At 37.9% G+C, this 17,253-nt stretch overlaps 1 protein-coding gene and 1 non-coding gene across 6 annotated transcripts in view; one reads left to right on the forward strand and one right to left on the reverse strand.

The window, feature by feature from the left end:
- The window catches only part of CUL4B (cullin 4B), a 47,367-nt gene that overhangs the window by 18,733 nt on the left and 11,381 nt on the right, over window positions 1-17,253 (forward strand). For all 5 annotated transcript variants that reach the window (XM_027608637.1, XM_027608634.1, XM_027608635.1 and 2 more), the window contains exons 4-13: window positions 5,589-5,692; window positions 6,377-6,446; window positions 7,239-7,312; window positions 8,129-8,291; window positions 8,429-8,518; window positions 8,818-8,900; window positions 10,243-10,310; window positions 11,275-11,393; window positions 11,990-12,182; window positions 16,768-16,872. In XM_027608637.1, the coding sequence (XP_027464438.1) occupies window positions 5,589-5,692; window positions 6,377-6,446; window positions 7,239-7,312; window positions 8,129-8,291; window positions 8,429-8,518; window positions 8,818-8,900; window positions 10,243-10,310; window positions 11,275-11,393; window positions 11,990-12,182; window positions 16,768-16,872 (1,069 nt within the window). The remainder of the gene's footprint in view (window positions 1-5,588; window positions 5,693-6,376; window positions 6,447-7,238; window positions 7,313-8,128; window positions 8,292-8,428; window positions 8,519-8,817; window positions 8,901-10,242; window positions 10,311-11,274; window positions 11,394-11,989; window positions 12,183-16,767; window positions 16,873-17,253) is intronic.
- Window positions 14,614-14,716, reverse strand: LOC113931644. The gene has a single exon (XR_003522805.2). It is a non-coding gene; the product is annotated as a U6 spliceosomal RNA (small nuclear RNA).

A 17,253-nucleotide genomic window follows, 5' to 3' on the forward strand; every position in this document is an offset into this window, starting at 1 on the left:
TTGTTTAAGCAGTCAGAGGTTACAGAAGAGCAGTTAGATTCTTAGCAGAGATGATTAGCTTTTGTATTCTATATATTTTTTAAAGATTTTTTATTTATTTATTTGAGAGAGCATAAGTGAGAGCACAAGCCAGGGAGGAGAGGCAGAGGGAGAAGCAGACTCCCCGCTGAGCAGGGAGCCCAATGTGGGGCTCCATGAGGGGCTCCATGAGGGACTTCGTGCGGGGCTTGATCCCAGGACCCCTGGACCCCTGGACCATGACCTGAGCCGAAGGCAGACACTCAACCAACTGAGCATCCCTTTTGTATTCTATATTGATAAGTAGCTAGTTGTGTTCTATGTAAGGTTATTTTTAATTGTTGTCACTCTTGATGTTTTTTAAGTTTAGTCTATCACATTATGTAGTGCTTCTCTCTTTATTGAGTTAGTACTCAATATTATCCCAGCAATTTAAAAAGTGTGCAACTACAAATTCTTAGTCCTTGGTAGTCTTACTTAAACTAACCTTTTTACTAGATGTAAATTCATGTCTGGCTTCCTTTCTGCAAGTTCTTAGTTTTTGATGTATTTCAAGTATCTTATTTCAGCCATTTTTACTAAATGTGAAAAGATAATTTAGATTTTATTGCTGTCTCAGTTCTTGAAAACTTTGTGGTGTGCCTTCCTTTCTTTAAACATGTGGTTTGAAAAATAAGACCCAACCCATTAGGCCAGTGGCCGGAGTTCAGAACCCTGATGGGAATTTAGTATCTTTCTGGGTGTCTATTGTTGTTAAGTCAGAAGAGTTTCTAGATTTCCTCCCTTATCGTGTTTAATTATGTTTGTAGTCTTTGTGTTTTTTATTCTTATTTTAATCCTCTTCATTTTTTATTCTAGGCTTACTGCTCACCCTCTCGTTTCTATTCCCTTGTCCCAGATGCAATCTTTTGTGCCTTTGCAGTTTCTTAAATCCTGTATTCCCCAAAGCATCAAATCTCAGGAACTATAGTTTTACATTTCATTTGCTACGTGTTTACATTTCTTTGGAGTGTATGGTTTTGTTTGTATCAGACAAACATGTTTTTTTTTTTTCTTTTTGCAGACATGTTTGTTGATGTGACATGTATGGATTTTGGCGGGTAAGGGGCTGGGATTTAGAGGAATAATGGTTAGAACCTTGCTAGAATGTTTCTATTTTATTTTATTTATTTTATTTTTTTTAAAGATTTTATTTATTCATTTGAGACACAGAGAGAGAGAGAGAGCATGAGCAGGGAGAGAGGCAGAGGGAGAGGGAGAAGCAGGTTCCTCGCTGAGCCAGGAGCCTGATGTGGGGCTCAATCCTCCTGGGATCATGACCTGAGCTGAAGGCAGACGCTTAACCATCTGAGCCACCCAGGCGCCCCTAGAATGTTTCTATTTTGTATCTGATTACCTTCAAAAAGGATTTAAGGTCCCATATTTTACCAGTAATGATTGGGAGCTTGCATAGAAAAAAAGTTTTATTTAAGAGACTTATAAAACTATGTACAGTCTGTTTGATACAAATAGTTGCATGTGAAATGAGAGAAAATAATACTTAATACATGTCTAATAGTGCATTTCAAAGATCTGGAATAAAATAGAGCTTATCCCAAACTTTAAGTATTGATTTAACACCTTCCTATTCATGTTTCTATCCCAGCACCTTACAGGGTACAGAGTACTTACTTAGTAAACAGTCGCTGCTGAGTCAGTTACTGCTTCCTGTGTGCAAAGCTGGACAGATGCCCTGGGAAGATCACTTAGGCCTTGCCCCTGAGGTGCTTATATTCTAGTAGGTTCATGAAATTGTAGTGTGTGACGAGCATTTTTTAATTTTTTTTTTAAGATTTTATTTATTTGACAGAGCACACAAGCAGGGGGAGGTGCAGAGAGAGAGGGAGAATCAGGTTCCTCACTGAGCAGGGAGTCCAACTGAGCCACCCAGACACCCTAATGAGCAGCATTTTTTAAAAGACAAAATAGAAAAAAATTGGAGAACATTGTACATAGTAACGATACGTGTACTTTCATGAAGATTTTGTTTCAATTACATAAATTTATTTTTAAAGATTTATTTATTTATTTATTTATTTGACAGAGAGAGACACAGTGAGAGAGGGAACACGCGCAGGGGGAGTGGGAGAGGGAGAAGCAGGATTCCCGCCGAGCAGGGAGTCCGATGCGGGGCTTGATCCCAGGACCCCAGGATCATGACCCGAGCCGGAGGCAGATGCCTAACGACTGAGCCACCCAGGCGCCCCTCAATTACCTAAATTTATTTTACATACAATGGATTGTGACATAAAATGTATTTCTTGCTGTGGCTTGTCAAAAATTTTTGGAAGCCCCCGTTTTAGGCACACATGACTGCTCCAAACAAACCTTGCTTAAAAAAGTAAGGAAAGTAGAGTGTTTAGATCATGGTGTATGTGGAAGATTATAAACAGACATGAGACTACTAAAATGGTAAGATTGAGGCTTGAATGCCGTGCTGAAAAGTGTGGTGGTGGGGAAGATAGAAAAGGTTTATTGGGTGAGGTGAATATTTTAAGTTTTTTGAGTACTTAATATATATTCATCTGGTTCAAAGCCCAAAAAGTATTACAGAGCATGTAGTGAAAAGTTTCACTTCCACCCTGTCCTCTACCCTCCTCCCCACAGCTAGTTCCTCAATCCACAAACATTATTAGTTTGGGGAGTATCTTTTCCAGCAGTGTTTTATGTATGTAAGAACAACTGTGTGTGTTTTGATTTATTTTGGCTTTTTTACATAAATGATACTAGACCATGCACCACATGGTTCAGTCCTTTGTATGTTTTAACAGATTTTTTTTTTTAAGAATTTATTTTTGAAGAGTGTCTGGCTGGCTCAGTCAGTTAAGCGTCTGCCTTCGGCTCAGGTCATGATCCCGGGGGTCCTGGGATTGAGTCCCGCGTCGGGCTCCCTGCTCGGCAGGAAGCCTGCTTCTCCCTCTCCCTCTGCCTGCCACCGCCCCTGCTTGTGCTTTCTCTCTCTGTCAAATAAATAAATAAAATCTTAAAAAAAAAAAAGAATTTATTTTTGAGTAATTACAACACCCAACGCATGGCTTGAACCCACAACCCCAAGATCGAGAGTCGCATGCTCCACTGACTGAGCCAGTCAGGTGCCCCAGTCCTTTGTATTTTTTTATACCTATTATAGAATTTCTCTATAACAGTACCTGAGGAGCTTGATGAGAGGTTGTTAAGGAAGGGAAATTACTGGGTCTGGTCTATATATGTTAAGAAGCAGTCGAGGCTAACTAGAGAAGCAGAGTGTTCTATTCCAATTTGACCTTCAGGACTCATCTTAAATGCTCCCTTTCCTGTTTTTCTTGCCTCTAACATCTTAAGTAACTCTCCAGCTAAACATGGAGGAGATTGTAAGCATAGAAAGCCCAGCTTAATTCTCTATTTCTCATTATTCCCACTAGCTCTTCGTTTTCCTCTGGTCTCTGGGATTCCACCTGTAATACCTCTGCTCAGGAAGCTTTTCCTGACTTGCTCCAGTCCTAAAGAGACTGGGTTAGGGCCTTTGCCTCTATGCTTATCCTCATCATAGCACCTAATACAGTGTTTTGTAAGTCCGTGTTTTCCGGTCAGTTTTCTCCTTACACTATAAGCCCCTTCTATGTGCAGGACACATTGCTAGTTGTAAGTACATTAATTTTTTGAATATTTACCATATTGCCTGGTTTAAACCCCCAAAAGCATTAAAAGAATATACAGATACATGAACAAGCACATAGTCTCTTTTTCTCATTAAGGAGAATTGGGGGATGGGATATACACAAATAGAGACAGGATTTTAAAAAAGACATAGTATTGACTCAGTGCCAAATCAGTGTGTTCTGACTGGTGACAGTGCCAGCTAAGGCAGTTAATGAAAGCTTACTGGAAGGGGTGGGACCTAGCCGAATATTGGCAGGGGTGGGACCTAGGCGAATATTGGAAGAGGTGGGACCTAGGCGAATATTGGCGGGGGTGGGACCTAGGCGAATATTGGCGGGGGTGGGACCTAGGCGAATATTGGCGGGGGTGGGACCTAGGCGAATATTGGCGGGGGTGGGACCTAGGCGAATATTGGCGGGGGTGGGACCTAGCCGAATATTGGCGGGGGTGGGACCTAGCCGAATATTGGCGGGGGTGGGACCTAGCCGAATATTGGCAGGGGTGGGACCTAGCCGAATAGTAAGAGACTATGGTATCTTGGGTGAGAAGAGAAAAACCACAGCAGAAGGGAATGGGAGAAGGAGGACTTGGCGAAGTACTGGAGGTGGGACATGTGGGTAAGATGAAGTACAAAGACGGAATCCAAGCCGGGAAATGAGAGATGCTGAGAAAATGAGTCAGTCAAGAGGAACGTGAGCTACAACGAGAAGAATACTAAAGAAGGAAGGGGAAGAGTCCATAGAGAACCAATGTGAACAGAACGGCTCATGAAATAAGCATCAATACACTCTTTAGGTACTTGTGGCCTAACCCAAGGCCCCATGGAAAGTGGCCGGAGGAGAATCAGCTTTCTTATTCCTCCTTAGCTACAAGGTCTAATTGGCCTGCTGTTTCCTAGTGAGGTGTAGTGACTTTCCTGCAATGATATAAGTGGTTTTCTTTAAGCTTTCTTTTCATTTGCTAATTTATTTATTGGACCTGCATGCTGGGACTGTGACTTCCACGTACTTATTTATAAAATTCCACTCCAACCTACGGAACTTGGATCCTTCCTTAGACTCAGTTTTAATGGATTTTCTGCCTTTTGTTGTGATGAGGAAGGAATCCTGGTGTTATACTTAAGTCATTACTAGTTGGAACTGTAGATTATATCGGAGTTCATCCAAAGAGTTTTACCAGGCCTGTTGTTTTAAATGTGAAAGTCTTTGATACACATAACAAGAAACTCACAGAAATCTGAAGTTTGTCTTTTTGGGATCTGGGTATGAAAGAAGACCAATTCAACTATTAGAATGAAGTAAAAGTAGTCATTTCTGTTGTAATTAATGTTTACTTAATTGTGCAAATTTAAAAACCTCTATATTTAAATATTCATAAACTGAAATATTGGAGAAAAATATTTGGTGTTTACATCATACCCATTATAATACTGCTAGCAATAATTCATTGTTCTGTTCAGGAAAACCAAAGTGTAAGTTTTAATTCAATGGTGGTCAGACTGCCCAATCCATCTGGTAACCAATTCGTGAAACTGTTTTTTAAACTCAAAATGGAATGCTGCTTATGAAGACAATTAACATTTTTAAGAACAAGACAGCACTGATATGTAGTCATTCTTACAAATCGGATGTCTCCCCAGGGTAGAACTTGACTTGATTCCCTCCATCCTTAACCTGAACAGCCGTAATAAATATATTAGTGGGGTTTCTTTTTGGTACATTGGTTATGAAAAAGTTCATTCACATTCATATTTTGTTACTTTACTTTGTGTTTTAAATGGATAAATAATGCCTTTTAATAAAATGATGTAAAATATTAAAATAGTAAGAATTTGATGTAAATAATCAATAACCCTGTTTTCTCCTTAAGCAAGTATGTGTTTAATCTTGCAGGCTGTAGAAAATCTCTGTTCCTACAAGATTTCTGCAAACTTGTACAAACAGCTGAGACAGATTTGTGAAGATCACATCAAAGCACAAATTCATCAGTTCAGAGAATATCCTTTTAAACCAAAAATACTGTATTTTTGTCTGTTCCCTCCTTTCTTATCCCTCACTATTTAACCCAACTTGAAATGGAATGCCTGTGTTTTGTAGATTTGTTACTGTTTCTTACATTTCTGGAGAAAGAAGAAATGAGTTTTTGACTTTTCAACTTTAATTAGGTTCCAAGTCTGCATTGTGATGTTAGTGCAAATAAGATGTCCTTATGTCCTTACCCTTTTTGTCCTAACAAATTTCCATTTAAGGACAAATAAGGGAAGTCATAAACAACATAATACTCACTTAGCGTAAGATTTGTTCTAAAAGGTATTTAATGGGACCTAAAACTTTTTTGCAGTTTAAAAAATAACATTTTGTTCTATAATTAAGTGCTATTTCATTTGTTGTTGTTTTTTTTTAAGATTTTATTTATTTATTTGCCAGAGAGAGAGCACAAGCAGGGGGAGTGGCAGGCAGAGGGAGAAGCAGGCTCCCTGCTGAGCAAGGAGCTGATGCCGGACTCGATCCCAGGGCCTGGGATCGTGACCTGAGCTGAAGGCAGGCACCTGACTGACTGAGCCACCCAGGTGTCCCTATTTTTATTTAGTGTGTAATACTCCATATTTAAGACAAATATGCTCTTGCATTGCTTACATTACTTGTACTAAGCACTTAAAAGTATCCTTGACATATCTCATGGATTCATTGGATAGTGTTCTTTTTCTAAAGAAAATTGATAGATGCTGGCAAAATCATTGCAGACAAATGGTAAGCTGGAAAAAGTATTGTTTCAGCTAAGTATTGTAGTTAAATAGATTTCTTCAAATACACGGATGTTAGTTTTAAAAGCTTTGCAGTGGGGGGGGGAATTGCCTCAATATCTGCTCTTATTCTGAACTGAACACTAATTTTGGTTAAGTTTTCTATTTTAAAACTGCAAGTTATAGGGAAACCACCATTTTGGAATGACTTGCACCTTAGGATCATTTTTATTTTTGTCACACTTAACGAAAAGGTATCTCATTTTTAAAAAGTTACATTTTTGTCTGTTAGTCTTGATGGCTGTCCCACCCACCTACTTGATTGCCTGTGAAGATGCCTCATGGTCCTGCATTTTAGTTCATTCAGATCACCACCTTTTCCTTTCTCCCTAATCTGGTATTTATTTTCTACCTTATATTCTGCAAACTCAAAATCTTAAAATCCCCCTACCCAAAACCACACATGTACAATTTAGGGCAGCTTCACCCTGAATGAGCTGTTACTGAGGAGGAATTGTATGTGTGTCCCCTTAATTCCCTGTTTTTATTTTCAGTTACATCTCAAGTTGCAGAGAAGTCATAGGACCATTTTAAGTGTCCCTTTTCTAGAAACTACAGCAAGGATTAAGACAATAGAATAGTTTAATAAAAATAGTATAGGCATATTCTCAGGTAGATTTCTTTATGTAGTAGTCCAGGATATATATAAAAGTGAATCCTGCAATTTTATTCTTGTTTTATCAAGAGCAAATGTTTCAGCTTAACAAAATATAAAAATCAATTTCTTTTTTGTTGGCAGATCATGATCAGGAGCATTTTTCTGTTTCTGGATAGAACTTACGTGCTACAGAATTCAATGCTACCCTCCATTTGGTAAGGATGCCAGAAAAAAAATACGAAAAAATTTGTTACAAGTCATAGTCAAATCTTAGTTACACTAATGGAAAGAGAGTAAGTGATACTGTGAATATTCTCCTAAAAACGCAAATTTGGCTTCTAGACTTGTATTTATAGCAGTTTTACCTTCTTAATTATGGTTTGCCTATTCTAATACTAGAGATAGATAGCTAACATTCCCTGAGCATATAATAACTTAAGAAGTTTTTTTTGTTAGCTAAGGGAATTAAAGTTTGCTCTGGACTGTCTAGGAGTGTGCATTATTCTGTTGCTTATCAAGAGTTTGTTCATTATCTGTTAACATTGCTATGGAAAATTCCACGTATACACGAAAATAGAATATTATAATGAGCTCTTTCCCCCACCTTGTGCCTAGCATCTACCTACAGTAATTATCGGAGAGTTTACTGATTTTTGAGTACTGAAGCCAGATGACAAATGGCCAATTAAGCCTTCATTACCAGTACAGTGAAAGCCGTTTTGTCTTTGAACTAATTTTGTCTCTTGATTTGACCAAGGAAGAAATCCACCAAAGGAAATAATACAAGAAAACTTAGTTATGGAGGAAGACAGGAATTTAGCTTCAGTTCTCATTAAAGCCTAAATGAGTTTCCTGTATGCTTTAACTCTAATAATGTTGTGTAAAATTAAATGTGTGGATTTTATCTTTTTACAATTGCTGCTTCAAATCTGGAACCCTAATTAACATGTGGTGAGAAGTTAAGCAGGCCTCTCTAGAAGTGGTATTTATTGTTGTCAATTAATTTTGATTCTATGTATTTTTTATTTTAGGGACATGGGACTGGAGTTATTTAGGGCTCATATTATAAGTGATCAGAAAGTCCAGAATAAGACAATTGATGGCATTCTTCTCTTGATTGAGAGGGAAAGGAATGGTGAAGCAATTGATAGAAGTTTACTCCGAAGCCTTTTAAGCATGCTGTCTGATTTGCAAGTAAGTTAACTTACAGAGCTGATTGCTACTCCTAGATTGATATTTAAAAACCAAATTCATAGTGCTGTTCACGTAGAGGATGTTTAATAAATATTTACTGAATAAATGAACTCTTTTATTTTGATCCCTCCTCCCAGATTTATCAGGATTCTTTTGAGCAACGATTTTTGGAAGAAACTAACCGGCTCTATGCAGCTGAAGGCCAAAAATTAATGCAGGAAAGAGAGGTATTTAAAAATCATGATTAATAAATCCACTGTGTCTCACAGTAGACCTTGCACTCTAGAACATAAGCTGCCCTTTGCGTTTATCTTCCCAACATTGTGATGCTTTTTTCCTCACTTAGGTGCTCCTTTCTTTTCTCTCTTCTTAAAGGCCAGAATTCTGGATCATAAACTACCTATAATTTTACATATGATTCAACCCTGTCACATTTGACAGGGCTGTTCCCGGGATTTTTTGGACTTGACATTTTCTGAATGATTTATGGGGAGGAAAACAATAATATAAAAAACTATCTTTGTAGGTTCCTGAATATCTTCATCATGTTAACAAACGTCTAGAAGAAGAAGCAGACAGACTTATTACTTACTTAGATCAGACCACCCAGTAAGTATTATACGCTCAACCTAATAGACTTTAACCAGTGTTGTTGAATCACTTAAGGCACTTTCAGCGTCCCCAAACGCATTAGTACCTATTTTCAGGTGTGATTTGAGATTTTTTTTTTTTAAGATTTTGTTTATTTATTTGACAGAGAGAGAGCACAAGAAGGGGGAGCAGTGGAGGGAGAGGGAGAAGCAGGCTCCCTGCTGAGCAGAGAGCCCCATGCAGGGCTCGATCCCACGACCCTGGGATCATGACCTGAGCCGAAGGCAGACACTTAACTGACTGAGCCACCCAGGAGGCCCTGATTTGAGATTTTTAACAGTTGTTTTCTTGATGTAAACTTCATTTCCCCCCAGCTAATTAGATTTAATCAGTTAGGTCTAATGTGTATGTGTTTAAGCAATTTAAAAATAGTATTATTAGAGGGGTTGCCTGACTGGTTCAGTCGGTAGAGCATGTGACTCTTGATCTCAGGGTCATGAGTTCAAGCCCCACACTGGGTGTAGAGCTTACTTTTGTAAAAAATGAAAGAAAAAAATGTGTCAGAAACAGATGTGATCTTCGAAATCTTAAGGCTGATTAAAATTCAGTAGATGTTTGGAGGAGAAACTGTTTCTGTGCTTTCCTAAATATTACCAACCAGGGAGTTCCTGTAAGCAGCATAGATAACTACCTTCCTAATAAAAGCAGAGAAACTTGGAAAAAGCCAGCCATAGCAATACCATGGAAATAATTGATTCAGTGATGTAAATCAAATTCTGAAATACTGCACTTTTCCTTCTTATGGTGTAGAGTAACTCTGAGCACCGATACATTTAAACATAGGCTAGGGATATTGAAATTAACATAAAACAGGCTATTTGAGGGGTGCTTGGGTGGCTCAGTTGGTTAAGCATCCCAACTCCTGATTTTGGCTCAGGTCATGCATGATCTCAGAGTCGTGAGATGGAACCCTGAGTTGGGCTCAGGCACTGGGTGTGGAGCCTGCTTAGGATTCTTTTTCTCCCTCTCCCCGCCATCTCTCTATTCTATTTTTTTTTTTAAGGATTTACTTATCCATTTTAGACAGAGAGCTGGGGGAGAGGGAGAGAGCAAATCCCAAGCATACTCCCCTCTGAGTGTGGAGCCCGATGTGGGGCTCGATTCCACAAGCCCGAGATCATGACCTGAGCCGAAATCAAGAGTCAGACACCTAACTGACTGAGCCACCCAGGCATCCCATTGCTCTCTCTTTAAAAAAAAAAAAAAGGCAGCAAGCTATTTGTTCCCACTGACCTCTGGAAAGGCTTTAAATTTTCAGCAAAGTCAAATGTCAGTAATTCTAAACTTTTTTTCCTTATAGGAAGTCATTAATTGCTACTGTAGAAAAACAACTTCTAGGTGAACACTTAACAGCAATTCTTCAGAAAGGTAATTGACCAGTTTATAAAGAGATCACTTTTAAAATGGTAGCAGCAAATAAGTAAAAAAAAATTCTTAAGGATTACCCTTTTAAGAAGTTCGATACTTTGTGGCTGCTTTTCTGAGAATGGACATAATCCCTTTTCCCTATTTATCATGGTAAACTTTGAGGAGGTGCTTCTTGGCTTAATTTAAAGATACAGGAACTGAGAATGAGAGGGGTCCACTAACATCAGTAAAAACAAAAAGCAACAGTGGGAATATGGGAATTCTTGACTTAATTTGTAAGACTATGGTAGGGGAAAGAATTTTTTCTTACACTAAAGTGTATATGTTCATAGCATATAAAACCAAGCACTTCTAATCCCAAATGATCTTAAGGGTAAACCCTGAATTTTACTTGGACAATGCCAGAAATAGACAAAAGCCTTACCTTTCTCTCCAACCATCTTTTCTTTTATATAAAATGGTTATATTTTAGAAGTTTAATGCAGTTACACTATTAGTTCATTCTGAAAATGGAATGCATTAGAATCTTGTTCAAACTTGGCCTATTAGTGCACGGTTTTTGAAATACCGCAGACCATATCCAATACTCTGAAATACAGTTGTGTATACTAATTAGTGCCAGATGTAGGATGGCTACTGCACATATGAGTGAGTTATTTATAATGTGTATTTAAGTAAATCAATTTTTACGAATTGGTTTATACATCTGATCTACCATGCTAAATAGCACAAACCATTACAGAATTGTTTTTGTGTTTATATAAACTAAAGCTCCTTGTATTTAGTTTGCATTTGGAAAGGTGATGTATCTGTTTGGATTTAAAAAAAAACAAATCTTTATATTAAAATTCATAGACTAGTAATAGTTTAGACCAGTATCACAATAATAATTTAACTTAATTTTCATTAAAATGTCTGGCATTTTTGTTCACTATTTTTAATGCCAAAATGTTTGAAAATTCAGGTTTAAATAACCTCCTTGATGAAAACCGAATTCAAGATTTGTCTCTCCTGTATCAGCTCTTCAGTAGAGTTCGAGGTGGAGTTCAGGTTCTCTTGCAGCAGTGGATTGAATACATTAAGGTATTAACAATTAACCTGTGGCGTTTTTTCTCTTATGTCTTAAAATCAGAGTACATATCAGCAAGCATTTCTTAATTGTTAGACCCGGGTTTTTTTAAGTAATGTGAGTTTTGAGGGCAGTCAGCCTGAGAATGATCTGTGTAACAGATCAGCAATAAAAGTTATCTTCTTGATATCTGATGGGATTTCTAGCTCCAATATTGAGAATAGTGAATATGGGGAAAAAAAAGAGGACTTTTTTGGGGTCCAAAATTTCTTTCCTTTCTTCAGTTTTATACTGAAGCCAGATTGCCATTTAAAAAAAAATTCATACCTCACTTCCTTAAAAGTTAGGGACAAAAGCCTAGAGGCTTATAATAATGCCCTATTATGATACTGTATACCCAGTGGGTCATTCCTTATTTTGTGATTATAGATGAATGGTCATCAGTCTGGATGTTCTATCACTTTATTTTTCTTTTCCTGACTTCAAAAACAGCTTTATTTTATTTTAATATCTTGTAATTTAAAAATGTGTACCTACTTAAAATATGATTTGGGAATTGTTTTCATCAGAGATAATTCAATTTTAAAAAGTGGTCATTTTTGTTTTTTAGGCATTTGGCAGCACTATTGTAATTAATCCTGAAAAAGATAAAACCATGGTTCAAGAATTGCTGGATTTTAAAGATAAGGTTGACCATATAATTGATATTTGCTTTCTGAAAAATGAAAAATTTATCAATGCCATGAAAGAAGCATTCGAAACATTCATTAACAAAAGACCAAACAAACCTGCTGAACTTATAGGTATTTTTCCAGTCTTTTTTCCCCCGGCTATTTAATGTTCTTTTATTCATAAAATTTTAGTCAATTTGAAATTTTGACAAGGTTGTGTAGTTTATTAACACATTTATTTGGGGTTGCTTAGGTGCTAGTTTCTAAGAATCTAGACATAAGGAATAAGTAAAGAACATCTCAAGGTAGAGAACGTCTCAAGTTCACATGCCAAACATAATGTTCTTTCTTTGTAAGATAGTACATTGAACCCTGTTTACTCTTATCTATACGAAGCTGGATATCTGATTTCTAAGCCTATAGCAATTTAGAGGTAGGGCAGGGTGCTACTTCTAGAGGCCCGCACTTAGTGCTACAGGAGAGGGTAGCAAGAAATTACCGTTGCTAGCGAGAAAGGAAAAATGTCCAGGACAAAAATAAGCTTAATAATCTGGGCCCATTTAGTGTAAGGCTGTGGTATACAGCAGTGTTTCTTGGATTTCCCTACCAAACTTCCCTTTAATGTCAGAAGGAGAGGTACCCTGTGATGAAGGTCTAGGCTCTTCTACCAGAAGGATAAAATTTCGTTGGTCTATTACTTATCCTTTAATTTTTTGGCAAATTTTGCCTTTTACTCTGTGATGTGTCTGGTTTGTTTTAGTAAGTAGTCTTTAAGGTTCCTTAACATCAGTGTAAAATGGACACCCCAGGAGATGTGCCAGGTCTTTCAGTGGCTTTTTTTTTTTTTTGAGATGTACTTGACATACAGTATTATCTGAGTTTCAGATGTACAACATAGTGATTCAGTGTTTGTATACATTGTGAAATGATCACCACAATAAGTCTAGTTACCATCTGTCCCCTTACAGAGTTAATACAATATTTATGGACTGTATTCCCTATGCTGTACATTACGTCCCCATGACTTACTTATTTTATCACTGAATTTGTACTTCTTTATCCCCTCCACCCATTTTGGCACCCCAGCCCCCCTTCCCTCTGGCAACCACCAGTCTGTTCTCTGTGTTTGAGTCTGAATTTTTTGTTTTTTAGATTCCACATATAAGTGAAACCACATGGTATTTGTCTTATTTCTCTGTCTTCATTTCACTTAGCATAAAACCCTTAAGATCCATGTTATCGCAGAAGGCAAGATTTCATTCTTTTTATGACTGAGTAGTATTCCATTACACACACACCCACACATACCCTTTCTTATCCATTCATCCACTGATGAACACTTAGGTTGTTTCCCTATCTTGGATATTGTAAATAATGCTACAGTGAACATGGGGGTGTGTATGTCTTAGTGTTTGCATTATCTTTGTAGTGGAATTGCTGGATCATATGGTAGCACTGTTAATTTTTTGAGGACCGTCCATACTGTTTTCCATGGTGGCTGCACCAGTTTGCATCCCCACCAACACTGCACGAGGGTTCCCTTTTATCCACATTTTCACCAAACATTTTTTTTGTCTTTTCAGTCCTAGCTATTCTGACAGATGTGAGGTGCTATCCCATTATGATTTTGATTTGCATTTCCCTGTTGATTAGTGATATTGAGCATCTTTTCATGTGCTTGTTGGCCATCTGTATGTCTTTGGAAAAAGACATTCAGATCCTCTGCCAATTTCTTAATTGGATTTTTTTGTTACTGAGTTGTATGGGTTCTTTATCTATGTTGGGTATTAACCCCTTATTGGATATATGATTTGCAAATATCTTCATTCCATCTTTTCCCAAAAAGGTCGCCTTTTCATTTTGTTGATGATTTCCTTCTCTCTGCAGAAGCTTTTTAGTTGAAGTCCTATTTGTGTATTTTTGCATTCGTTTCCCTTGCATTTGGAGTCATACTCAGAAAAAAAAATTGCTAAGACCTGTGTCCAGGAGCCTACAGCTTATGTTTTCTTTTCTTTTTTTTTTTTTTAAGATTTTATTTATTTATTTGACAGAGAGACACAGCGAGAGAGGGAACACAAGCAGGGGGAGTGGGAGAGGGAGAAGCAGGCTTCCCGCTGAGCAGGGAGCCCGATGCGGGGCTCGGTCCCAGGACCCTGGGATCATGACCTGAGCCGAAGGCAGACGCTTAACGACTGAGCCACCCAGGTGCCCCCAGCCTATGTTTTCTTCTAGGAGTTTATGGTTTCAGGTCTTCATCCATCCATTAAAAAGACAGTCAAGTCTCTAATCCATTTTGAGTTAATTTTTCTGTATGGTGTAAGATCATGGTCCAGTTTCATTCTTTTGCATGTGGCTGTCCAGTTTTCCCCAGTACCATTTATTAAAGAGACTGTCTTTTTTCCCATCATATATTCTTGCCTCCTTTGGCATAGATTAATTGACCATATAAGCATGGGTTTATTTCTGGGCTCTCTATGCTGTTCCATTGATATGTATGTCTCTTTATATGTTAATACCATACCGTTTTGATTACTACTACAGGGGTTTATTTGGTTTGTTTTTTTGAAATATGGAATGCTTCATGAATTTGCATGTCATCCTTGGAGGGGCCATGCTAATCTCTGTATCCTTCCAATTTTAGTCATACGTGCTGCCAAAATGAGCAATGATTACTAAAGTTTTGTAGTATAGTTTGAAATCAGGGAGCATGATACCTCTGGCTTTGTTCTTCTTTCTCAAGATTAGCTATTTGGGATCTTTTGTGGTTCTATACATATTTTTAAGTTACTTGTTATAGTTTTGTGGAAAATGCCATTGGGATTTTGATAGGGATTGCATTGAATCTGTAGATTACTCCCTCTGCCCCTTCCCCTGCTTGTGCCTTGTCTCTCTCTCAAATAAATAGATAAAATCTTTTTTAAAAATTTACTTTTAGGTATTTTATTATTTATTTTTTTAAGATTTATTTATTTGAGAGAGAGAGTGGGGTAGGGGCAAAAGGAGAGGGAGAGGGAGTCTCAAGCAGACTCCATATGGTGTTCCATTTTGCAACCCTGAGATCACAACCTGAGCTGAAACCAAGAGTTGGATGCTTAACCGACTGTGCCACCTAGGTGCCCCGGTATTTTATTCTTTTTGATGCAGTTGTAAATGGGATTGTTTTCTTGAGTTCTCTTCCTGATAGTTTGTTATTAGTGTATAGAAACACAACAGACTTTTGTATATTTTGTGTTCTGCAACTTTACTGAATTCATTTATTCTAATAGTTCCTCGGTGGTCTTTTGGGTTTTCAATGTCTAGTGTCATGTCATGTACAAATAGTGACAGTTTTACTTCTTCCTTTCCACTTTGTATGCCTTTTATTTCTTTTCCTTGCCTAATTGCTGTGCCTAGACTTCCAATACAGTGTTGAATAAGAGTGGGTATAGTGGGTATCCTTGTCTTGTTCCTGATCTTGGAGGAAAGCTTTTCACTGTTGAGTATGATATTAGCTGTGAGTATGTCATATATGGCCTTTATTTTGTTGAAGTATGGTCCTGCTATACCCACTTTCTTGAGAGTTTTTAACATAAGTGGATGTTGAATTTTGTCAAATGCTTTTTCTCTATCTGTTGATGATCATATGATTTTTATCTTTCATTTTGTTAATGTGGTGTATCCTGTTGATTGATTTGTGGATGTTGAACCATCCTTTCATCCCTGAAGTAAATCCCACTTGATCATGGTGTAAGACCCTTTTAGTGTATTGTCGACTTCAGTTACCATGTCCAAGCCCCCTCCCTACGCTAGCAGGCTATGTGGAAAGTGCAGTGATGGTGTCTGCCATCACCTTGATCTCTAGGGAGCATATGAGCTATATCCCGCCCCTCCGGCTGATATGCCCCCAAGTCAGCAAATGTATCTTTCACATACAGTCTAGGTGCTTTTCAAACTGCTGTTTTTTCACTGGGTCTTGGGGTGAGCCACGCCACAAGAGAGTCCCCCAAGAGTGGAATCTCCATTTCCTACAGCACTTTGGGATCCCTGGAAATCAGTTATGTTTGTTTTTTAAGTCTGACATTTCAGGGGCTCATCTCTGTAGTGCAGATCACTGGGGCCAGGGTGCCTGAAGTAAGGCACTAACCCCTTCTTCCTCCAAGAGAAGCACCTGTCTGGTGAAATTTTTCCCTGTTGTGTGTTGTTATACCTCTGTTGTCTCTGCCTCTGCTACGCATCTTGATGTGATCCTTTCATCCTTTGTTGAGGAGAAGAGTTCATCTAGTTTTCAGATGTTTTTCAAAAGGAAATGCTCCATGTAGCTGTAGCTGGGAGTGTGTTCATGGGAGGAGGTGTGTTCGGGCTCTTCCTATTCTGCCATCTTGGCCCTCCCTCCCATCCTCAGTGGCTTTGATGACTCCAGCATGGTTCTGTATACACTACCTCCCCGACGCTACCCCATTTTAATCATCAGGATAGTGGAAGTGGAAAGTACATTTGATCAGGAGCCGGAAGACTTGGGTTTGAGTTCAGGCTCTGGTATTTATTAGCTCTGTGAGATTGAATAAGTCATTTGCTAACCTTGACTTTGGAGACTTTAAAAAATGCATGTATACCTCTGAAACCTTGAAAAACTCAGTATATCATACTCCTGTTTGGGTATATCTAGTGCCTAGTACCTTACGGATACCCATGGTCACTAAATATAATCACTAAACAATGAACTTTCCCCCCATTTTAGCTAAGTATGTAGATTCAAAGCTTCGCGCAGGCAACAAAGAAGCTACAGATGAAGAACTTGAAAAAATGTTGGATAAAATTATGATCATATTTAGATTTATCTATGGTAAGTGTTTTTGTTTTAAAATTTTTCTTTTCAAACAGAGCACTCAGCAGAGAAACTGTCAAGTATAATTAACCAGAAGGGAGTATTTATTTGGGAGTTAGATATTTAAAATTGTATTATACTTGTTGCATTTAATTCATTAGGGTACTTGAGGAATATTACCTCATTGCCTTGTGCTTTGACTTTTCCACTTATTAAGAGCCTGGATTTTTGCTACTTGTTTTAATTTCTATTGATGCTAAAGCCACCAGTTGACTCAAGTTTTTTTTTTTTTTTTAAGTTAATGCAGGCTTAATTCTTTATAGCAAAGAACTTTAGAAATATCCGGCATAAATATCTACCTCTAATGTCTGTTGTATTTAATGAACTTGGGTAAATGTA

The sequence above is a fragment of the Zalophus californianus genome, chromosome X (genome assembly GCF_009762305.2).
Source record: "Zalophus californianus isolate mZalCal1 chromosome X, mZalCal1.pri.v2, whole genome shotgun sequence".
In the NCBI taxonomy this organism is placed as follows: Eukaryota; Metazoa; Chordata; class Mammalia; order Carnivora; family Otariidae; genus Zalophus; species Zalophus californianus.